This window comes from Jaculus jaculus, chromosome 2 (genome assembly GCF_020740685.1).
Source record: "Jaculus jaculus isolate mJacJac1 chromosome 2, mJacJac1.mat.Y.cur, whole genome shotgun sequence".
Lineage (NCBI taxonomy): Eukaryota > Metazoa > Chordata > Mammalia > Rodentia > Dipodidae > Jaculus > Jaculus jaculus.
Window position 1 is genome coordinate 9,161,122 of NC_059103.1, and position 24,026 is coordinate 9,185,147.

The 24,026-nt window shown below is 44.0% G+C and overlaps 1 protein-coding gene across 1 annotated transcript in view; it reads left to right on the plus strand.

Moving 5' to 3' along the window:
* The window catches only part of Stag3 (stromal antigen 3), a 36,008-nt gene that overhangs the window by 6,248 nt on the left and 5,734 nt on the right, over positions 1-24,026 (plus strand). The window contains 25 exon segments of the mRNA XM_045143680.1: positions 5,510-5,606; positions 7,421-7,497; positions 7,771-7,975; positions 8,373-8,524; positions 10,762-10,835; positions 11,906-12,029; positions 12,507-12,605; positions 12,798-12,877; positions 13,197-13,304; positions 13,560-13,671; positions 13,831-13,936; positions 14,096-14,199; positions 14,408-14,500; positions 14,602-14,691; positions 14,905-15,105; positions 15,226-15,296; positions 15,378-15,465; positions 16,135-16,215; positions 16,290-16,382; positions 16,522-16,690; positions 16,795-16,931; positions 17,705-17,806; positions 19,630-19,778; positions 19,963-20,088; positions 20,178-20,335. Of these exon segments, the coding sequence (XP_044999615.1) occupies positions 5,510-5,606; positions 7,421-7,497; positions 7,771-7,975; positions 8,373-8,524; positions 10,762-10,835; positions 11,906-12,029; positions 12,507-12,605; positions 12,798-12,877; positions 13,197-13,304; positions 13,560-13,671; positions 13,831-13,936; positions 14,096-14,199; positions 14,408-14,500; positions 14,602-14,691; positions 14,905-15,105; positions 15,226-15,296; positions 15,378-15,465; positions 16,135-16,215; positions 16,290-16,382; positions 16,522-16,690; positions 16,795-16,931; positions 17,705-17,806; positions 19,630-19,778; positions 19,963-20,088; positions 20,178-20,335 (2,896 nt within the window).

Below are 24,026 nucleotides of genomic sequence, written 5' to 3' on the forward strand. Positions count from 1 at the left end.
GTTTCACAGGCAAGTGCTTAACTGCTAAGCCATTTCTCCAGTCCTCAACTTTTATTTTTAAGAAAGTATTTTAAATTTTCAATCATGGAGTTTTATTCATTTATTTTTTAGAAAGTAAGAAAGGTTGTTCCTGGGCTTCTTGTGGCTGCAAACAAATGCCATAAGCATGCACCATGTTGTGTATCTGTCTTTATGTGGGTACTGGGGAATCAAACCCAGGCCAGCCAAGTTTTACAAGCAAGCACCTTTAACCACGGAGCCATCTCTCCAGCCCCTCATCATTCCTTCTTAAATCTCAAATCTTCTTTGTAGTTGCACTTTAAAAAAAAACATTTTTTTATTTGAGAGACAGAGGCAGAGAGAGAATGAATGGGTGCAACAGAGCCTCTAGCCACTGCAGAAAACTCCAGACACAAGTGCTACCTTGTGTATCTGGTTTATGTGGGTTCTAGGGAATTGAATCTGGGACCTTTGGCTTTGCCAGCAAGTACCTTAATTTCTGAGCTATCTCTTCGGCCCTAGATGCATTCTTTTTATGTCCATTATCCTTTTAAACTTTCCTTTAGGTATGGGGTTTATTAACAAAGTATCTCATATTTTTCTTATATAAAATATTTTTATCCTTGTTCATGGAAAATGTTTTATTAAGTACAGAAATCTTGGACTGGAGAGATGGCTTAGTGGTTAAGGTGCTTGTCTATGAAGCCCAAAGACCCATATTTGATTGCCCAGTACCCATGTAAGCCAGATACACTAGGTGGCACATGTGTTTGGAGTTCATTTTCAGTGGCTGGAGGCCCTGGTGTGTCCATTCTCACTTTCCCTCTATCTTCCCCTCTCCCAAATAAATAAATAAATAAATAAATAAATAAATATAGAAATCTTACTCTAACCTAGGCTGGCTCAAGCTCATAGCAATCCCTCTGCTTCATCCTCCTGATAGTTAGGATTACAGGCATGAGCCACCACCCTGGCTATTCTAGATACAGAATTCTAAGATGATATTTGTTCCTCACTACACTGAAGAGATTATTCCATTGCCTGCTACCTTTCAATCTGTTAGTCCTATTTAGTTGCTAATCCAATTATAATGAATAAAATGTTATGTCTAAGTGTAGTCTAGTACAATATTTAGTGGCCACTTGAGACTACTTTTGAAATATGATTTATGCAACTGGAAGATTGGTTTTCTTTCTTTCTCCTCCTCCTCCTCCTCTTCTTCCTCCTCGTTCTCCTTCCTCCTCCTCCCTCCTCCTCCTCCTCCTCCTCCTCCTTCTTCTTGTTTTTTTTTTTTGTTGTTGTTGTTTTTTCAAAGTAGCCTCTTACTCTAGCCCAGGCTGACCTGGAATTCTCTAAGTAGTCTCAGGGTGGCCTCGAACTCACGGTGATCCTCCTACCTCTGCCTCCTGAGTGCTGCGATTAAAGGCGTGCACCAGAGAGATTGGATTTTTAAAAAAATATTTTTTAGAGAGGGAAAGAGAGAGAGAGAGAGAGAGGGAGGGAGGGAGGGAGGGAGGGAGAATTGGTGTACCAGGGCCTCAACCACTGCAGCTGAACTCCAAATGCTTGCGCCACCTAGTGGGCTTGCCTCATCTTTGTGTGTCTGGCTAATGTGGGATCTGGGTTGTTGAACATGGGTCCTTAGGCTTCACATCAAGTGCCTTAACCAATAAGCCATTTCTCTCTCCCAGCTTGGGAGATTGGATTTTTAATATTTATTTGATTTTATTTTAAATATTTTAAATAGCATTTAAATGCATGGCTAATGGCTAATGTAGGTTTTGTTTGTTTGTTTGTTTTGGTGTTTTGAGGTAGGGTCTCACTCTGGCTCAGGCTGACCTGTAATTCATTATGTAGTCTCAGGATGGCCTTGAACTCACGGCGATTCTCCTACCTTTGCCTCCGAGTGCTGGGATTAAAGGTGTGCGCCACCATGCCCGGCTGACTAATGTAGTTTTACAGACCTTGTTTGTTAATGTTTTAGTTTGTGTTAATTAAATGCATGTGCTTTGTAAATGACTTTTTTTTTTTACTCTTACTATGTTGAAGATTTCATTCTCTTCCCTTTCTCTCTCTCTCTCTCTCTCTCTTCCTTCCTGCTTCCCCCTCTCTTTCTCTATCTCTATCTCTGTCTCTGTCTCTGTCTCTGTCTCTGTCTCTGTCTTCTTTCTTTCTTTTTCTTGGCAGCGTGTCACTCTAACCCAGGGTGATCTGGGACTCACTGTCGTCCAGGCTTGCCTTGAACTCATGGTGATCTTCCTACCTTAGCCTCCCTAGTGTTGAAATTAATGTGTGCTACCACACCTGTCTATTTTGAAGATTTTCTTGTTTTTGTGTTCTCATGTTATATAGGTTGTTTAAAGGTTAGGTTTTCTTTTTTTTTTAAATTTTTGTTCATTATTTATTTATTTGAGAGTGACAGAGAGCGAGAAAGGCAGGTAGAGAGAGAGAGAATGGGCATGCCAGGGCTTCCAGCCACTGCAGAGGAACTCCAGATGCGTGTGCCCCCTTGTGCATCTGGCTAATGTGGGTCCTGGGGAATCGGGCCTCGAACCGGGGTCCTTAGGCTTCACAGGCAAGTGCTTAACCGCTAAGCCATCTCTCCAGCCCTAGGTTTTGTTTTTATTTGTCACTGTTGTACTCGTTGGCTCATTTGGCCTGGCTGACCAAATATAAGGCTTGCAGTGTCCACTGTTGGCTATCTTCACCGAAATAACATATTTTTAAAAATACTTATTTATTGGGGGGGGGGAGGGTAAGAGGCAGACAAAATGAGCCTACATGGTCTCTTGCCACTGTAAAACTCCAGACACATGTGCCACTTTGTGCATCTGGATTACATGGGTATTGGAGAATTGAACCCAGGCTGTCAGATTTGCAAGCAGTTTCCTTTAACTTATGAGCTATTCTCCAGCCCAGTTGGTGTTACTTTCAGTATCTGAAAGTCTTAGTGTATATAATTTGTCTGATTTTTTTCTAACTTTTACTTTTAGTGTCCTTTTTATGTTTTACTGTGATCTACTTATTTTTCTCCACAGTTACATATGTCAGAATTCTCTAGGGCCTGGGTCAGAGGCAGTTTTTAAAAAAATTTTTTTGTTTATTTTTATTTATTTCAGAGCACCAGACAGAGAAAGAGGCGGGGAGGGGGGAGAGAATGGGTGCACCAGGGCCTCCAGCCATTGCAAAAGAACTCCAGATGCATGCACCCCCTTGTGCATCTGGCTAATGTGGGTCCTGGGGAATCAAGCCTCGAACTGGCGTCCTTAGGCTTCACAGGCAAGTGCTTAACTGCTAAGCCACCTCTCCAGCCCCAGAGGCAGTTTTAAGAGGAACCTGCATTTGCTTTTGGCACTCAACATATAAACACTGCTGAATATTTTCTGGTTTTTTTTTTTTCCCTGAGGTAGGGTCTCACTCTAGCCCAAGCTGACCTAGAATTTACTATGTAGTCTCAGGATGGCCTTGAACTCACGATGATCCTCCTACCTCTGCCTCCCAAGTGCTGGGATTAAAGGCGTGTGCCACCATGCCTGGCTTTTTGTTGTTTTGAGACAGTGTCATGTGGCCCAGGATGACTTTGTACTCACTGAGTGGCTGATCCTCCTGCCTCCATCCCCTAAATGCAGGGATTATAGGCATGCACCACAGAATACAGCTTCAGAACCACTTTTTTTTAAAAAAATATATATATATATTTCTTTTGGTTTTTCGAGGTAGGGTCTCACTCTAGCCCAGGCTGACCTGGAATTCACTATGTAGTCTCAGGGTGGCCTCGAACTCACGGCGATCCTCCTTCCTCTGCCTCCCGAGTGCTGGGATGAAAGGCGTGTGCCACCACGCCCGGCTAAAAATATTTTTACTTATTTGTAAGGGAGGGGAGGAAGGGAGAGGGAGTGGAAAGGAGAAGGAACATGAGCTCATCAGGGTCTCTTGCCACTGCAAACAAGCTCCAGATACATGTACCACTTTAGACATATGGCTACTGGAAAATTAAGCCTGGGCGTCCAGGCTTTGCAAGCAAGTGCCTTTAACCTCTGAATCAGAATCACTTTTAATTAAGTTCTCTACTTAATTATTCTGATCATATAGGTTGTGAAAACATGGTGTGGTGGTTTGAATCAGGTGTTCCCCATAAGCTCATGTATTTTGAATGCTTGATTGACAGCTTGGGAGGTCAAGCCTTGCTGGAGTAGGTGTGTTGGTGGGGGTTGACTTAGGGGTCAACCAGCGAGCTCCTCTTTGCTAGAGCTTGTCTTAGTCTCCTGCCTGCAGCAGTTTTCCACTTGCTGTGGCAGAGGTGATGTTTAGCCTTTGCTCATGCCATGATGTTCCCTGCCATCCTGAAGCTTCCCCTCAAGATTGTAAGCCAAATAAAAAACTTTCTACCTATCAGCTGCCTTTGGTCAAATGCTTTATCCCAGTAATGAGAAGGTAACTGCAACATACAGTTATAATTTCTTTTTTATTATTATAAATTCTTAAGAGAGAATTCATTTTCCACACTATGATTAAGTTTCCTTGTTCTCATCTTCCCAGTTGAATCACTTTCCATTTAAAAAAATTATTTCTTTATTTGCACAGAGAGAGGGCGGGGGAGAGGGAGGGAGGGATATTGAGGAGAGACAGAGAGGGAATGGGTGTATCAGGGCCTCTGGCCACTGCAAATGAACTCCAGATGCATCTGCCATTTTGTACATGTGGATTTACGTGAGTGCTGGGGAATTGAATCCAAATAATTAGGCTTGCAGGCAAGGGTCTTAATCACTGAGCAATCTCTGCAGCTACATTTCCCATTTTTTTGAAGTAGTGTCTTGCACTAGTCCAGGCTGGTCTTGAATTCACTATGTAGTCTTAGGGTGGCCTTGAACTCACTCCCTTTGCCTCCCAAGTGCTGGGATTAAAGGTGTGTGCTACCATGCCCAGCTTGCATTTCCCATTTTTAAAAATATATTTATTTAGTTGCTAGCAGACAGAAAGAGAATAGCCAAGCCAGGCCCTCTAGCTGCTGCAGACAAACTCCAGGTGTTTGTACTACTTTGTGCATCTGGCTTTACATGGGTACTGGTATATCTAAATCAGGTTGTCAGCCTTTGCAGACAAGTGTCTCACCCACTGAGCCCTCTTCCTAGCTCTCATTTCTCATGTACTGGTTTCAACTCTGTAGGTTTTATACTAGTGCTTTCTCTTGGGCTATTCTTGGCATGACCTTAGACTCTGTCTCATATGCTGTGCTCTTCATGCAGCCATCTCAACATTAAATCAGGGCTGCTGGGATTTGAGAAGTCTTCACTGGCAAAAGTTAACTTCTTATCACTCAGCTTCTACCTTCATCTCATTTTTTAACCCACATGAAATTCTGCTTTTCATTCTAGCTCCACAATATATTTTTTAAAATGTTTATAATATTTTAAAATCAGAAGTTCAGTTGTTTTAGTTGGAAAGATCAAACATGATTTCTGTTCTGTTATATTGCTAGAATAGAAATTATCCACATTTTTTTTTCTAGTCTTTGGTAGATGAATGGATGGAAAACTACAAGCAAGACAAGAATGCTGGATTGCTGGAGCTCATTAACTTCTTCATCCGATCCTGTGGATGTAAAAGTAAGAAGTTTTTAACTGAAAGGTTTGACCGACACGAGGAACCAGATCAGACCAAATCAGTAAAGCTAGTTCAGGTTTATTGGCACAGCTCTCAGGCAAGGTTCACTGGTTCCAAGAGGAGAGGCCAGAGAAGTCATATCTGGGACCTCAGGTGCAGGTCTTTTGAAGGGGTGGGCGAGGGAGATGAAGTCTTAGCTACAAAGCAGGGGCAGGTTGAGGAAAGTATTTCAAGGATGGGAGAAAGCAGAAGTCTCCTTATAAGGTTCCAACTAGGGAGGGGGAGGGGGACTAGCAGTTGGCCAGCAGGGCAGTCCTGAAACTGCTGGTCCCGACTGTGCTCAGTATTGTGGGTGATGGGATTATTGGAGGGCATAGCCATCATGTTAGGTCTTTTTGTTCTGAGCACAGTCCTGCCTAACATTAACCTTTCCAGATCCCTGCTCTTTTATGTTATAAAACCTTTTCCATTTAGATGAGTGGGGTAGACATTTTCTATATCAGGAAGAAGCTAGATCATATAAAGGCCTCCATTTACCTAGTTACCTTTTTTTTTTTTTTTTTTTTGAGATAGGGTCTCATTTTAGCCCAGGCTGACTTGGAGCTCACTCTGTAGTCCCAGGCTGACCTTAAACTCATAGCAATCCTCTTACCTTTGCCTCCCAAGTACTGGGATTACAGGTACCCACCACTACAACTGTCTTAGCTACATTATTTGATGAATTAAATAATACAAGCATTCTAATAGGAGATTATTCTGGTTTTGAGGCAATACCTTTTGAGAGAAAATAGTCATGCTTCTTTGGTGATTAATGACAGTCATAAATTTGTAAGTAGACTACCAGATACTTTTAGGGTTTTTGGACATCATAGATATATATATGGACACACACACACACACACACACACACACACTTGTGTATGGGGAGGGGCATATGTATGACACACACACCTTTATCTACAAGCTGGCTTCAAACTTGCAGCAATTCTCCTATCTCTGCCTCCCAAGTGCTGGGATTAAAGGTGTGGGTACCATGCACAGCTTATTTATATATATGTATATGTATATGTATATGTATATGTATATGTATATGTATATGTATATGTATATGTATATGTATGCACACACACATACACACACATTTATATATTTAAAATTAAAATTTATTTATTGATTTGCAAACAGAGACAAAGAGAGACAGACAGAGATAATGGACACACCAGGGGTTCCAGCCACTGCAATTGAACTCCAGATGTATATGCTTGTTTTCTATTGTTTCGGTTTTACTGTGTACTCAATCCCTCTGCCTCAACTTCCCAAGTGCTGGAGTGACAGGCATGCATATAACACCTAGTACTTTTAGTATTTGTAAATGAGATAGTCTGTTGTTATTTATCCATTTTACCTATATTTTCCCTGTGATGCTATGAAGGCCCCAAATACCACATGCCATGGCTTACTTTATTTGTTTAGGTAGTATCAGGTTATCTCTTAAGAATTCAGCATCTGGCTTAGTCTTGTTTCATTTCTCATTCATTTTGGATACATACATACACACACACACACACACACACACACACACATATGTGTGTTTGTATGTATTTGCTCACAGTTTTCCATTGCTTGATTTCTTGGAGTTTTCTAGAGAGGTTACTTTGTAGCATATGTACAATTGGGAAATAGCAGGCTTCTGACTGAGACTCAGCTCATCCATTGCTAAGTTCTTCCCAGTATGTTGTGTAGTTCATCTTCAGATATATCTGTAAATGATCCCAGTGTCATTTTCCTTTTAAGTAACCTATCCTCCATTTTTCAGGTACTGTAACTTCTGAAATGTTAAAGAAGATGTCTTACTCTGAGATCATCCAGCACCTTACAGAACAGTTTAATGAGGTGGAAGAAGCTGCTTTTCTTTCAAAATATTAGTCCTATTACTGTTTTCTATCTGATTCTGGGGAATAAGGTTGCCGTTGAAAGTAGAGCTCAATCTCTTGGGGATAAAAGGGATTTAAATTGCCTGGTATGTTTCTGAAATTGAGGAGATAACATAAAATGTAGTGTATCAGAAATACAGTTTTTACAGTGCTATTGGGTTTTGACATCCAAATCTGAGGTTTCACATACCTGATAATTATTTTTCCATCTTTTAAAAAATAACTTTTGTAGGAATCAGGTGACTATCCCCTAACAGCTCCAGGTCCATCCTGGAAGAAGTTCCAGGGTAGCTTTTGTGAGTTTGTGAGGACATTGATCTGTCAGTCCCAGTACAGTCTCCTCTACAATGGATTTCCTATGGATGACCTCATCACCCTACTCGTCGGCCTCTCCGACTCCCAGGTCCGTGCCTTCCGCCACACGAGCACCCTGGCTGGTGAGCACTCATAACTCAGTGGGCTTTCCTGAGATCAGTGAAACTTTCTTCTTTGGTTCTGTACTTTCTTTCCCATCTGTATCATAGTTCTTACTTCAGTCCCTGCTGCCTTAATCTCAAACCTCCGTCCACCTTCCCAGCCATAGGCTTGTGAAAAAGGGTAGATAACTAATGATTCCAAGTCTCATTCCTTTTTATGGTGTGCCCCTTGGGACTGTCCTAAGGCTTAAAATAAGGCCAAAAGAGTTGAGAGGGAGGTTCACTTGGGAACAGGTAGTTTCAGGATCTTTGTGTCACCCTGTTGTAGCATTTTATTTTCTTTGTATGTTTTCCTTTTCTTTTGAATTATTCTCCCTCTGACTTAAACAATGGTTTCCTTGTTTTTCCTGACTCAAAGCCATGACGCTGATGACTTCCCTGGTAAGAGTTGCCATCCAACTGAGTCTGCACAAAGACAACAATCAACGTCAGTATGAGGCCGAACGCAACAAGGGGCCAGGGCAGATAGCACCTGAGCGGCTAGAGAGCCTGCTGAAGAAACGCAAAGAGGTGAGGAAAGCCCCCCCCCCGCCCCTTCCCTCCCAGCTTCCACCTTCTGCTGCCCAACCAACTTATCGAGTCCTAGCACTTCTCTTGATAAGCACAAGTTTTGAGTAGCCTTTCAGATCAAGAATAATAGAGTCTTGCAACAATTTACAGTCCCTACCCTGTCAGAGGTGGTTGTGTGCTCCTCTTGTTTCTGAGATAATGGGATTAAAAATGTCTGATTCTTAGTTGGGTATGGTGCCATACACTTTTAATACCAGCACTAGGGAGGCAGAGGTAGGAGGATCACCATAAGTTCAAGGCTACCCTGAGACTCCATAGTGAATTCCAGGTCAGCCTGGACCAGAGTGAGGCCCTACCTCAAAATACAAGCAAACAAAATGCCAAAAAAAAAACAAAAAACAAAAAACCAAAACCCTCTTGACTTTGCCAGGCATGGTGGTGCACGCCTTTAATCCCAGCACTTGGGAAGCAGAGGTTGGAGGATCGCTGTGAGTTCGAGGCCACCTTGAGACTACGTAGTGAATTCCAGGTCAGCCTGGGCTAGAGTGAGACCCTACCTTGGAAAAAAAAAAAAGTCTCATTTAAAGTGAACTCAAAGTGCTGAAGCCTCTGAGAAGGGAGGTCAATTTATCAAGAAATGGAAAGAGTACATATTTCTGTTCCAGTTAGCTATTAGCTTTATGGTTTAATGTAACCACTTAAACCTAAAATGTCAGTCCCCTCCCCCCCCTTAAAATGGGGGCTAATGAGCCCAGCTTGGTGGTGCAAGCCTTTAATCCCAGCACTTGAGAAGCTGAAGTAGGAGGATTGCTGTGGGTTCTAGGACAGCCTGAGACTAATTCCTCGTCTAGAGTGAGACCCTACTTCAAAAAACGGGGGGGGGGGGGTCGCTAATGAATTTAAATGAGAAAAAGAGTAAATTGGCCACCTTGCCATACAGTAGATTTTTCTTGTTTCCCTTTGAGTTAGGCATTTTGTCTGTAACAAATGCCTGAGAGGAATGGTACAAAGGAGGAAAGACTGATTTTTTGTTTTTGGAGGTAGGTTCTCACTCTAGCCCACACTGACCTGGAAACTCATTCTGTAGTTCCAGGCTAGCCTTGAACTCATAGCGATCCTTCTACCTCTGTCTCCCAAGTGCTGGAATTTTGGTGTATCAAAGAGACCTGGGTTCAGTTCCCTAGTGCCAACATAAAGCCAGATTCACAACGTGCTGCATGCATCTTGAATTCGTTTGTGGTTGCTAGAGGCCTTGTTATTCCTTCTCTTTCTCTTTCTCTCTCCTTTGCAAGTAAATAACTATATAAAACGTTTTGAATATTTTATTTTTATTTATTTATTTGAGCGAGAAAAAGAGGGGGGAGAGAATGGCCATACCAGGTCCTCCAGCCACTGCAAATGAACCCCAGACACATGTACCATCTTGTTCATTTGGCTTACCTGTGTCCTGGGGAATTGAAACTGGGTCCTTTGGCTTTGTAGGCAAGTGCCTTAACCACTAATTCATCTCTCCAGCCCTAAAAAAAATACTTTTTAAAAGTTATTTTCCCAATTGCAATTAGTCAAAAACTTTCATAGGGCTGAAGAGATGGCTTAATAATTAAGGTGCTTGCCTGCAAAGCCTAAGGACCAAGGTTCTATTCCCTAGTACCCATGTAGAGCCAGATGTACAAAGTGGTATATGCATCTGGAGTTTGTTTGCAATGGCTATAGAGGCCCTGGTGCACCCATTCTCTTTCTATCTGCCTATTTTTTTCTCTCTCAAATAATAATAAGTAATAAAATACTTTTTAAAAATGAAACTTTTGCCAGGTGTGGTGGCGCATGCCCTTAATCCCAGCACTTGGGAGGCAGGGGTAGGAGGATCACCTAGAGTTTGAGGCCAACATGAAGCTTCATAGTGAATTCCAGGTCTGTCTGGACTAGAGTGAAACCCTACCTCAAAAAATAAAAAATAAAGAAAAACAAAAATAAATAAATAACACTTTTATAGCTACTAGATCTGAACAGAATAACTACATACAGAAGGGGCATTATTTTTACCAAACAAAAGGGACCTTTGAGATATTAGTGTCCCAAAATTGCTTCTTTTAAGACTAGAAGGAAATAAAGGATATCAAGGTACTCACACTGTATGCTTTGATAAGTAGAAAGTGGGTGAAGTTGCACTTTCTCTGTGACCATGTGCTGTGAGGGCACAAAAAGTAAAGAGTGACTATGTTCCTTCCTTCTCTCAGCTCCAAGAGAATCAAGAGGAGATAGAGGGGATGATGAATGCCATCTTCAGGGGTGTCTTTGTCCATCGGTACAGGTGAGTGAGTCATGGGCTCTTCTCACTCACTGAAGCTGCTGTCCTTGGTGGTAGCATGAACAAGAACTAGTACAGCTGGAGCGAAAATGGACACACATTTCAAATGAGTAAGGTTTGTTTTTAGTACCACCTGCAGAGGATTTTTGTGAGCCTTTCTGGGAAAGAAAATAGGAATATGGCATTGCTGAACATTCTTCTCTGACTTTGCTTAAGACCTGGACCTGCTTCACCCCAGTTCATCTTTTTGTGGTTGGAGACTGGAGAGGATAAGGACCAAGGACCAAACATGACATTTCTGGGGCATGTCTGTGGCTCAGCATCCTAGCCCAACTGTGGTTTCACTGTGCTAAGGTCAAGGGAGTTTTATAAAGTGTTTGCAAAACCCGGTAGAATTAATTCTTTTCGTTTTGTTTTAGATTAAATTGATGAAGAATGTTTGTAGTAGTTTCTCACTTTTGTCTAGATTTTAACTTCAGCTTTTTCAGAACCTTTTACCTGTTCAATCATTTCTTGAAATGGAATTAAAACACACACGCGCACGCGCACACACACATGCATGCACACACATAATTAAATGAATTTTCAGTATCATTTTTTTTTTAAGTGGATATGGAAGGTGAGATTGTACAAGTCTGGTTTATCTCATAGGCTGGTTACAGAATGAAAGCATTTACTTTCATACATATTGTGTGTTTACTTTGGAAGGAAGAAATGAAAGGCCTGGTACCTGGTGTTTGGTCAAGAACATTAATTTTTTTTATTTGCCAGGAGAGAAAGAGAAAAGAGAGAAAGAATGAGAGAGGGAGGGCAGGAGAGAGTGGGTAGGCTGGCATATATGCCAGGGTCTCTGGCCATTGTAAGCAAACTCTAGATGCATATGCCACTCTGTGCATCTGGCCTTACTTGGTTACTGGGGAATCAAGCCCAGGTAATCAGGCTTTGCCAGCAAGTGCCTTTAACTACTGAGCCATATCTCCAGCCATAAGATAATTAATTTTTTGATAGGGCTGTTTGGTAGGTTGGAAAGTGACTTTGGAGTGACAATACTAAGTTAGTTTCTCTGTGTCTAGGGACATCCTTCCTGAGATCCGTGCTATCTGTATCGAGGAGATTGGGTGTTGGATGCAAAGCTACAGTTCTTCCTTTCTTAATGACAGCTGTCTCAAATACATTGGCTGGACCCTGCATGATAAGGTGGGGTCAAATCAGTGTTCCTGTTCCCTCATCCTCTTGCCTGTCCCAGGACACTTAATCCATTCCTGGTCTGTTACTTAGACATTTCACTAGGGAGCAGTAATGCACACCATCAAGACACTCAACTTTGAGCCTGCCTTAGTGCTGGGGAGGGCAGGTTAAGCAAAATGTGTTCAGAATACCTTTGAACCTTACATGTCAAGAAAGAAGACATTCCCCATGAAAAAGCAAGCAAATTATGGATGGGGAACAAGTGTTAGAGTGATGGCCAAAGGATCCTTTTCATCATGTTTGCCCAATTCTGCTGTGAGCCTTTTGTGTTTTCAGTGAGGTGACAGCTGTCTTTGTCTTTTGTATCTCAGAGTCCTCAGCATCAAGGTCACCTGTCCCCAGATTGAAAAACTTCTTAGGGGTACAAGGAGGCTTAGCGGAGATAAGTGAACAGCCATGTTTCCCTTCTGTCTTCTTTCTCAACAGCACCGGGAAGTTCGCCTGAAGTGCCTGAAGGCTCTGAAAATACTGTATGGCAACCAGGAGTTAAGCACACGCCTGGACCTCTTCACCAACCGTTTTAAGGTAAGACCAGAATGACACTCCCAGGTGTGGCTCTTTGCTGTGGTTCCCATTTCCTCACCTTGACTCTTTCCATCTCTTAGTAGCTGTTCTGGGTATGATTCCTGCTCCCTGTCTTTATGAATCTCAAATTCTCAGAGAGTGTGATTTGGAATCAGGGCACTGAGAGACTGAGAGGTGTTCTCCCTCTAATAGGACCGGCTGGTTTCCATGGTCATGGACAGAGAGTATGATGTGGCGGTGGAGGCCATCAGGTTGCTGACCATTATTCTGAAGTGAGTCCTGGGAAGTGGGGAGGCAGCCTTTTGGACTTCACTTTCTGGTTTCAGGCAGGTATTCTCCAGAGTCTTGTCCCCACCTGTCACACGTTGATTCTTCCTTATGTGCAGGTTGGAAGACAGGTCATTCCTGAATCGCAGGATCCAGGGGGGCACTTTTCCTGTCTTCTCTAACTCTCAATATTCTTCTGTCTCCCACTCTTCGCTTAAAGCTCTCTGTAAGTCCTATCCTCATCGTTGCCTCATTTGTGTAGTCCTGGCTGAGTGAAAGGACAGTGTTCACACCCATATGTTCTTTCTCCTTTTCTCTTGGCAGGGGCATGGAGGGAGTGCTGACCAATGCAGACTGTGAGAAAGTCTACTCTCTCGTGTACACTTCGAATCGTGCCGTAGCCTCTGCTGCAGGAGAGTTTGTGTACTGGAAGTGAGTGAGGGGTTCTCGTGTATTTGCAGCACTGTCTTTTGTCATTTCCTGTCACATTCACTGCTGCTCTAAGGACTTGTCATAGCCATTAAAGTCTCTGTTGGTGTCCTGTTTCCTCCCTCAACTGTGTGGGTTTTCCATGGCTCAGCAACGATTGTCCCTTTGTCCTCTCCTTGAGCAGTTCCTTCCCTCCATGATGACTGTTGCTTCTTCACTTCCTTCCATGCTGTGCCCTTTTATGTGTCGATCCACCAGGCTCTTCTACCCGGAGTGTGAGGCAAGGTCAGGTGGAAAAGAGCGACGCCGCAGTCCACAAGCCCAAAGGACTTTCATTTACCTTCTGCTGACCTTCTTTATAGAGAGTGAGGTGATGTGAAGGGGATGTGTGGCTGTTGTGTCCAAGACTTAGTAGGAGAGAAGGACAGCATGGGAGATGTGGGAAGGAGGGCCCTGTTTTTCCAACCACCACTCCAACAGAGTAGTTTCACGCAGCATCAAGTGATTTACTGGGCATCTTCTTCCATAGCACCATGACCATGCTGCTTACTTAGTAGACAGCCTGTGGGATTGTGCCGGGTCTCATCTGAAGGACTGGGAGAGTCTGACAGGCCTGTTGCTGGAGAAGGACCAGAGTAAGTGCTACCTTGTAGTCTGAGACAAGTGTCTTATACCTCCTAGTGTGAAGCTTGTCTTGTCTGACTTGGGAAAAGCAAAAGAGGGCAAGAGGACATGGAGATGCAGGGAGGCTAATTTGAACCTGTGAATCTATTTTCCATTTTCTTCCTCCTCAGAATTGAGTGACATACAGGAAAGGATGCTAATAGAAATCCTTGTGTCCAGTGCCCGGCAAGCTGCCGAGGGTCACCCACCTGTGGGGCGCATCACTGGGAAGAAGGTGAGCACAAAGGCTGGGTTGGTAGGTCAGCAGTATTGAGACCAGACAGATGTAAAGCATTTTTACCCATCTCCAGAAAAAAAAATCTGACTCTTTTGCTGCCTGAGCAGAGATGAGCATGAGGAGGTGGGACACATAGGCCCAGCTCCCCACTGGACCCACTGTTTCTCTGCACTTTCCCTCCACCCACAATGACTCTCAACTGCAGGGCCTAACTGCCAAAGAACGCAAGCTCCAGGCTGACGACAGAGTGAAGCTGGCTGAGCACCTCATCCCCCTGCTGCCCCAGCTTCTGGCCAAGGTAGAACTTCCCTTGCTTCCCAGAGAAGGAAGGTTGAAGGACCACGATGGTGGGGGGAGGATCTGCAGGTATTTTTAACAGCACTTTCTCTACCACTGCAGTTTTCAGCAGATGCAGAGAATGTTGCTCCCCTGCTCCAGCTACTCAGTTACTTTGACCTCAGGATTTATTGCACGCGACGCCTGGAGAAGGTAAGGAGGCAGCAAGATTATTTTCTAGGCCTTGCTGATGCCCTGCTAGGGACGAGAGTTTCTGCCAGCATTTGCTTCTTATAGGCCCTCGGTCCCAGAAGAATTTGTAACCTTTCCTTTTGTAGGCATCTTATCCTTGAACTTTACTGCTCTCAGCCCTGTCTCTCACACCCCTCCACACTGTTTCCTCCGCCTCTCCTCCCCCCCCCCCAGCACCTGGAACTGCTCCTGCAGCAACTCCAGGAGGTGGTGGTGAAACATGTGGAGCCATCAGTGCTTGAAGCAGGAGCCCATGCCCTCTATCTGCTCTGTAAGCCTGAGTTCACCTTCTTCAGTCGGGTGGACTTTGCCCGCAGCCAACTTGTGGATCAATTGGCTGACCGCTTTCAGCAGGGGCTTGAGGAGCTGATGCAGGTGGGAGCTGATTCTGAATGTCAGGACCTTCCAATGAGGGTGGGAAAGGGCCAGGACTGGAAATGCAGCTCGTGAGTTCTTGGGAAACTCCTGCTGTGGACTTTTTTTCTTTTCCTCCAGTCATCTTTCCTAGATGAGGATGAGATTTACAATCTGACAGCCACCCTGAAGCGCCTTGTTGCTTTCTACAAGTGAGTAGCTCCCTTCCCTTTCTCCTGGTGTCATTCTCATGAGTCTGTTCCAGAATAAAATTTCCCTGTCTCACACCACAGTGCTCATGACCTGAGTCGCTGGGAGATTGCTGAACCTTGTTACCGACTCCTGCGGAAGGCTGTGAACACGGGAGAGGTTCCTCACCAGGCAGGTGGATGGGCTGGAGGTGTAGCGGCATCAGGGCTTGTTCTAGAGGCCACCTTGTCAGGCAGGTCCAGTCCCAGAGCATGCAGGAAATCGGAAAGTTTAGGTGGGGTTGGTCTTTTCATTCTTCTCTGAGAAGGTGGGCCATGCTTCTGTGCCATGAGGATGAGCCATCTGCATGGGGTTACTGAGAGCCAAGGAGAATACTGAGGGATTCTAGGAACTGAACAAATCAAGGAGATGTGAATTTTTTTGCCAAGAATGGAAGCCTCTGGAGCTGCAGAGATGGGTTAGTGGTTAAGGCACTTGCCTGCAAAGCCATAGGACTCAGATTCAGTTCCCCCAAGACTCACATAAGCCAGATGCACAAGGTGGTGTATGCGTCTGGAGTTCATTTGCAGTGGTTAGAGCCCCTGATGTACCTATCCTCATTCATTCATTTTCTCTCTCTCAAGTAAAATAAAAAATGTTTAAGATAATAAAGAAGCCTCTGTATGCCATTGGAAATAATCAGTCCTTTCCCACCAGAAAAAAAGAATTGCATTTTTCTACTCTCATTTTCTCGCCACTGCTTTGTATGTGAGTGCTCCTCACCCCTGTTGCTTTTGCCTCCTTGCTACATGCCCTCACTCTCCTAGCCTAAACCTCATTCTTGACATTTTGTGGCTACAGGTGATCTTGCCAGCCTTGACTCTTGTCTATTTTTCCATTCTCTGGACACTAACCCACATTTCTGGGTCCACTGCTTCTCAGGTGAGTGTGGGTCTAAGGAGTGGGGACGGGGTACCTGAGCCTTCATTACTCCCTGCAAGTTGTTTTCTTCACAGAAGCAGCTTTTGAGTCTGAAGGGCAGAATGGTGGAATTCTGTGGACTGTGCCAGAGCTGCCTCTCAGATGTGGACCCAGAAATCCAGGAACAGGTGAGCATTTTTGCAAGTGGGAACAATTAGGCAAGTGCCTGCAATCTGAGGAGACCCAGTTCCACAGGGAATTGAGCTGTGCATTTCCAAACCTGGTAAGCATTGAACATTTTTAACCATTTTTTTCTTCCCCCAACAGGCTTTTGTCCTATTAAGTGATCTGCTTCTCATCTTCAGTCCTCAGATGATTGTAGGGGGACGGGATTTCCTTAGGCCACTTGTCTTTTTTCCGGAAGCTGCTCTCCAGTCTGAGCTAGCCAGCTTCCTCATGGACCATGTCTTTCTCCAGTCCAAAGAAGTGGACAACGGTAGAGGGACTCTATGCCTGGGGCTCAGGAAGGGTTTGGGGCTGAGCCTGGATCCAAAGGGCAAGAGACCTGAGCTTGTGACTGCTTGTGTCTTTGCTGTGCAGGTCATTCCCAGGAGGATTACGCCCAGATAGAGCAGCTGCACCAGCGCCGCCGCCTCTTGGCAGGGTTCTGCAAGCTTCTGCTCTATGGGGTACTAGAGCTGGATGCAGCCTCAGATGTTTTCAAACACTACAACAAGGTACAGCAAAGCCTCCACGCACACACACACACACACACACACACACACACACACGGGACCAAGTTAAACACAGTCCTGTCTTCAAACACTGTAGCAGCTAAGAAAGGTGAGGGTAGGAGAAGTCTGAGGAGAGCAGACTTAAAGGACAAAGAGGGAACAGAAGTAGGAGTGTTGGATAAAGAGAGAATAGACAGGAGTAAATACTTACAGAGAAAAGTCTATTGAGACTTTAGTAGGAGAGGAAATGCCTTATTTTTCCAATTCAGAATTATGAGTATTTTTCTATGAATTCAGTCTACAAGATGGGGTAATAATTCAAGAAGGAAATTGTGTATGCTGGGTTCAAGGGACACCAGCCTTCAAATATGCCTAGAACTCTTTTGCCTCAGCTCACCATTGTACTGATTTTTGTTTGTTTAATATACTATGTGCCAGTAGGCCAAGCACCAAGGACACAGCAGTGAGCAACATAGAGAAGCATCTGCTCTGGCAGGGAGGGGAATGGAGGGGCATGCAGGCATCAGTTGTGTGAGAGCAGCCACTGGCAGGCTGTTTCTCCAAGAACTGGAGTATCAGCTCCTATGTTTTTATATAAGTCTGTTTTCTTTGGGGTACTGCACCTATTAAAGATTAGGCCTAGTTCTTTATGCTTATTCTAGTTCCCCACCTAAGATTCTTTGAGAAAGAGGTCATATTAGGGATATGAAGGAAGAAACTAAAAAGGAAGCTTTCTCCTGTGGTTAACATTGTCTTCTTTGTTTCTTCTCCTTCAGTTCTATGAGGACTATGGTGACATTATCAAGGAAACATTAACTAGAGCAAGGCAGATTGACCGAAGCCAGTGCTCCCAAATCTTACTGCTGAGCCTGAAGCAGGTACTTCCTTTTCCACAGGCCTGACACCTACAGTGTGCCCTCCCCAGACTACCCTCCTCACTGTCTGTCCTCATTCTCTCAGACTGACAGATCCTTAAGGAAAGAGCTTTCCTTGACTCTCATGTTCTGTGAAAGTTGGTTTTCCCCACACCATGTAGATTCTTAATCTAACCAGGCAGTTTTCCACAGCTCTAAATTAATTTATTTTTTATTAACCACTTCCATGATTGTAAACAGTATTGCATGGTAATGCCCTCCCTAGTGGTAGGGAATTCTTACTTTTTTATTTTATTTTTATTTTTTTACGTATTTATTATTTTTTAAAATTTTTTTAAAAATTAGTTTTCTATTCATCAATTACAGGCAGTTTGGTACCATTATTAGGCTCATCCATGACTTACCCCCTCCCCAATGGCCCCTCCTTGTTGATGTATATGGGTCGTGCATTGTGGAGTTAGCCCACAGTTATTGGTACGATAAATGTCTCTGCATATCATGACCCAACATGTGGCTCTGACATTCTTTCCGCCCCCTCTTCCGCAAAATTTCCCTGAGCTATGTTGGGTTCATTTTTGGTCTGCTTCAGTGATGAGGTGTTGGGGGGCCTCTGAGGCTCTGGCTCTTTGATTTGGTAGGAGTTGATTTTTCTCTGTGTTGGTCTCCTTCCCCCTTGTGCTGGTACCCGGTTCATCAGGAAAACAGCACCCTTGCTTGTTTCGCCAATTTTCCTTAGTTTCAGTTGGGGCCTTTTTGAGGTATGATGGGGTGGCTCTCTCCTTAGGATCTGCATCTATCTTTCTTTCTCAGATATTTTGCAGGGCAGCTAGGCGGTCGCCATCTTGGCCGAAAGTCCGGGAATTCTTACTTTTTTTAAATTTAAGTTTTTATTTTGAGAGAGAGAGAACGAGGGAGGGAGGGAGGGAGAGAATGGGTGCACCAGGGCCTTCAGCCACTGAAAACAAACTCCAGATGCATGCACCCCCTTGTGCATCTGGCTTACTTGGGTCCTGGGGAATTGAACCTGGGTCCTTTGGCTTTGCAGGCAAATGCCTTAATCACTAAGCCATCCCTCCAACCTTTAATTACTTCTGTTTCATATGAGAGAGGGGGAGAGAAAGAATTGGCATGCAGGGCCTCCAGCCACTGCAGTAGCCATCTTGTGTGCACGTACGACCTTGTGCGCTCGTGTCACCTTGTGTATCTGGCTTACGTGGGACCTGGAGAGTCGGACATGGGTTCTTAGGCTTCTCAGGCAAAGTGCCTTAACCGCTAAGCCATTTCTTCAGCCCTTAACTGCTTTTAAATCTGTTCTTCAGTTGTCATAGACAACTCCACTCTCCATCATCTCCCCTCCCCCTCTCAATCAGTCTCTTTTATTTTGATGTCATCATCTTTTCCTCCTATTATGATGGTCTTGTGTAGTTAGTGTCAGGCACTGTGAGGTCATGAACATCCAGGCCATTTTGTGTCTGGGGGGAGCACGTTGTAAGGAGTCCTACCCTTCCTTTGGCTCTTGCATTCTTTTCACATCAGGTAGTCATTTTTATTCATCACTACAGAACAGGACTGGCATGTGGGAGGTCCTGGATTTGAGTCCCTGTTTAAAAAAAAAAAAAAAGGCCACCAAATTGTGATTGCCACAGAGCAAGTGTGAAGGGACTCTGCTACAAGGGCTTAGGATTGGGCAGCATCATAGGAGGAAAGCTACAACAGTTGTAGATGGCATCCCATGTTCCAAACCCTGTAGAATTTTTGAGTGGAAAAGGGAGTTTTGCACTTCTCTAGAGCCATTATCTCACCCTTCCTGTGTCTCCTGAACATAGCTGTATACAGAGCTGATGCAGGAACAGGGGCCACAGGGCCTGACAGAGCTGCCAGCCTTCATCGAGATGAGGGACCTAGCCCGGAGGTTTGCCTTGAGCTTTGGACCCCAGCACCTGCAAAACCGCGACCTTGTGGTCATGCTGCACAAGTGAGAGCATACTGCTGGAGAGCAGGCACAGCGGGGACAGGGCATGAGGCTCAGGCGGGAGGGAGGGAGGGAAAGCATGTGCAGAAGTAGCAGGCCGGTGGTAGGTGTGGCCCAGGCACAAGGGTTGGAGATGGTACACTTGAACAGGATATCTCAGTCTCTTCCTTAAATCTGCCCCACCAAGGGAAGGCATCAAGTTCTCCTTGTCTGAGGTGCCACTGACTGGCTCTGGTGAACCTCCAAATCTGGCCTTCCTGGAGCTCCTTTCAGAGTTCTCCCCTCGACTCTTCCATCAGGACAAGCAGCTGCTGTAAGTTAATGGGTGGGTGAATAGATCTGTGCATCCTGTGAGAAGGGCCCAGCGACTGCTTCAGCCTCTGTTCTTGACCCCTTCCTTAGGCTGTCCTACCTGGGAAAGCATCTGCAGCGTTTCTCTAAGGAACCTGGCTATCCCTGGAGTCCAGTCATCACCTACTGCCATTCCCTCAACCCTGTAGAGAACACTGTGGAGGCCAGCCCTCAGGACCAACCGCACTCCAAGAAGAGGCGCATTGAAGGTAGAGGGGCAGGGGTGGGCATCATTGTGCTCTGTGCCTCTGCTTGGATGAGGACAAGATCTTCAAACTTTCATTCTGTCTTGTCTTATAGCTTACCTAACATCTTTAATTCCCCCCCTTTTTTTACATAGCCTTAAGTGATATCCTACTAAAAAGTTTGACATACTAGTATGTGCTTTCTAGTAGACAATTTAACTTTTAAAATATGCAGTTTTAATGAGATGTAATTCACATACCACAAAATTTACCCTTTTAAAAATGTACACTTAGTGGTTCTCCAAGTTGTGTAGTCATCACCACTCTAATTTTGAAACTTTTTTGCTGTTTTTTAAAAAAAACCTCATACCTAATAGTCACTTACTATTCTTTCAATCCTCCCATCCCTGGACACTATCACTTAACTATTTTCCATCTTTCCGAATTTTCTTTGTTTACTTGTTAGAGAAAGAGAGAGAGAGGGAGGAAGGGAATGAATTTGGGCACACCAGTACCTCTAGCCACTACAAACAAACCCCAGATATATGTGCCAGCTTGTGCATCTGGCTTATGTGGGTCCTGGGGAATCAAACCTCAGTCCTTAGGCTTTGCAGGAAAATGTCCTAACCAGTAAGCCATCTCTCCAGCCCTAATTTTTTTTGAGACACTTTCAACAGGATCATGTGTCTATTTTCTGTAATTTAATGTTCTAAGGTTTTTTAAAAAATACTTATTTTGTGGCACACACATGCATGTGTGTGGCTAGCCAAGGTCTCTTGCTGCCGCAGATGAATGCACATTCAGCGTTCTGTGTGTTTGGGGAACTGAACTTGGGTCAGCAGGTTTTGCAAGCAAATGCTGTTAGCTGCTCAGCCATTTCTCTAGCCCCTAGGGTTGTTAGTGTTTGCTTATTTATTTATTTATATGTCAGGGCCTCTTGCCACTGCAAACAAACTCCAGATGCATGTGCTTCTTAGCGCATGTGGCTTTATATGGGTACTGGGGAATAGAACCCTAGGCTAGCAAGCTTTGCATGCAAGCTTCTTTAACTGCTGAGCCATCACCCCAGCCCTGCTAGGGTTCTTTTTATGGAAGAAAAGTAGTTCATTATATGGATATACCACACATATCCATAAGTTGATTAACATTTGAATTGTTCCTGCTTTTTTTTTAATATTCCATTTATTTATTTGAGAGAGGGGAAGGGAGGGAGAAAGAATGGGCATGCCAGGGCCTCTAGTCACTGCAAACAAACTCCAGACACATGTGCCACCTATGGCTTATATAAATACTAGGGAATTGAACCTGGGTCCTTAGCCTTCACAGGCAAATGTTCTAACCACCAAGCAATCTCTCCAGCCCTCCATTAATTTTTTTACTGCAGTGCATAGTGCTGCTAAAATTTATGTAGAAGATTTTGAATGAGTGTATCTTTTCACTTCTCTTAGAAAATACTTCAGATTAGAATTGCTGGAATGCATGAAAGTGTACATTTTAACTTCTTCCCCACTGACAATATTTTTTCTATTATTTGAGTTTTTGAGGTAAGGTCTCACTCTAGCCAAGGCTGAACTAGAATTCACTATGTAGTCTCAGTCTGTCTTCGAACTCACAGTGATCCTCCTACCTCTGCCTTCCGAGTGCTAGGATTAAAGGTGTGTACCATCACACCTGGCTTTTTTGTTTGTTTGTTTTTTGAGGTAGGGTCTCACTCTAGCCCAGGCTGACCTGGACTTCACTATGTAGTCTCAGGGTGTCCTCAAACTCATGGTGATCCTCCTGCCTCTGCCTCTGGGATTAAAGGTGTATGCTACCACGCCCAGCCCTTTATTTATTTTTTTTTCAAGGTAGGGTCTCACTCTAGCTCAGGCTGACCTGTAATTCAGTATGTGGTTTCAGGGTGGCCTTGAACTCTTGGTGATTCTCCTACCTCAACCTCCCAAGTGCTGGGATTAAAGGCATGTGCCACCACACCCAGCTCAACCTGGCTTTTTTTTTTTTTAATTAACTACATTTAACTTTATAATAAACTGCCAAACTATTTTCTCAAGTGCCTACATCGTTTTATAGTCCCATCAGCAATGATTGGGAGCTCCGATTTTTCCTCTTACCACTATGTAGTACTATCTAGGTTTTCTTTTTGTTGTTTTACTTTATCTTTGTTTATATGATAGAGGTGGGGTTTCAGGCAGGCAGATAGAGAGAGAATGGGCATACCAGGGCCTCTATCCCCTGCAAATGACACATGTGCCACCCAGTGCATCTGGCTTTAAGTGGATCCTGGGAAATGAAATCTGGGTCCTTAGGCTTTGTAGGCAAGTGGCTTAATGGCTAAGACATCTCTCCAGCCCTACTGTCCTGAGTTTCAAAAAATACTTCTATTTATTAATTTGCAAGAGAATAGGTATTCCACTACACACGAAATGCAGATGCATGTGCCACTGTGTGTGTCTGGCTATATGTGGGTACTGGGGAATTCAACCTGGGCTGGCAGACTTTGCCAGAAAGTGCTTTTAACTGCTGAATCATCACCTCAAACCCACTGTCAGGTTTTAAAAAATTATTTATTTATTTATTTATTTATTTATTTATTTATTTATTTGAGAGAGGGAAAGAGGCAGACACACACATACACACAGGGAGAGAGACAGAGAGGGAGAATGGGCATGCCGGGGCTTCCAGCCACTACAAACGAACTCCAGATGCATGTGCCACCTTGTGCATCTGGCTTATGTGGGTCCTGGGGAATCGAACCAAGGTCCTTTGGCTTTGCAGGCAAGTACCTTAACTGCTAAGCCATCTCTCCAGCCCCCACCATCAGGGTTTTTAAAATTATTATTTGTGTGTGCATGTACATATGTATGTATGGGCACACTGGGTCTCTTCCCACTACAAATGCATATCAGAGTTTTGCATCTGGTTTTACATGGGTGTTGTGGAATTGAACTCACACCATCAGGCTTTGAAAGTAAGTACCTTTAGCTGTTGAGCTATCTTCCCAGCCTGTGTTTTTTAATTTTTTATTATATATATGTTATAACAGGTTATACACTTTTATCCTCTCATCCCCGTTCCTGTTACCCAAGGGCACCCTCAGTCAGGTTTTGTTATTCACTGTGGGCTCATGAAGACCTCAATCAGTCCCTGTCAGGAAGCAGGGAGACTGTGCATCAGGGTATTCTTGCCCACTCTGTCCAGCCTGGGTTCTTTCTATTTTTTACTTTATCCCATCTTTCAGTGACTACGAAATGTTATATCATTGTGGCTTAAACTTGCATTTCTCTAGTGACTCATGATATTGAACTCTCTTTCCCTTGAGTGTTAATAATAAATCATTTTATTTATTTTTAAAATATTTTTATTTATTTGAGAGAGCGAGAAAGCAGTAGAGAGAGAGTGAGAATGGGTGTGCCAGCTCCAGCTGCTGCAAATGAACTCCAGGTGCATGTGCCACCTTGTGCATCTGGCTTACATGGGTCCTGGGGAATTGAACCTGGGTCCTTTGGCTTTGCAGGCAAGTGCTTTACCCACTAAGCCATCTCTCTAGCCCAACATTAAGTCTTTTTATTTTTTTTAAAGGCAAGCCCAACAGATTGGCCTTTTTTATGTGAGCGAGTGAGAGAGAGAATTGGCATACCAGGGTCTCCAGCAGCTGTGATCAAACTCCAGACATGTGCACCAAGTGCACATGTGTGACCTTTCACACTTGTATCTG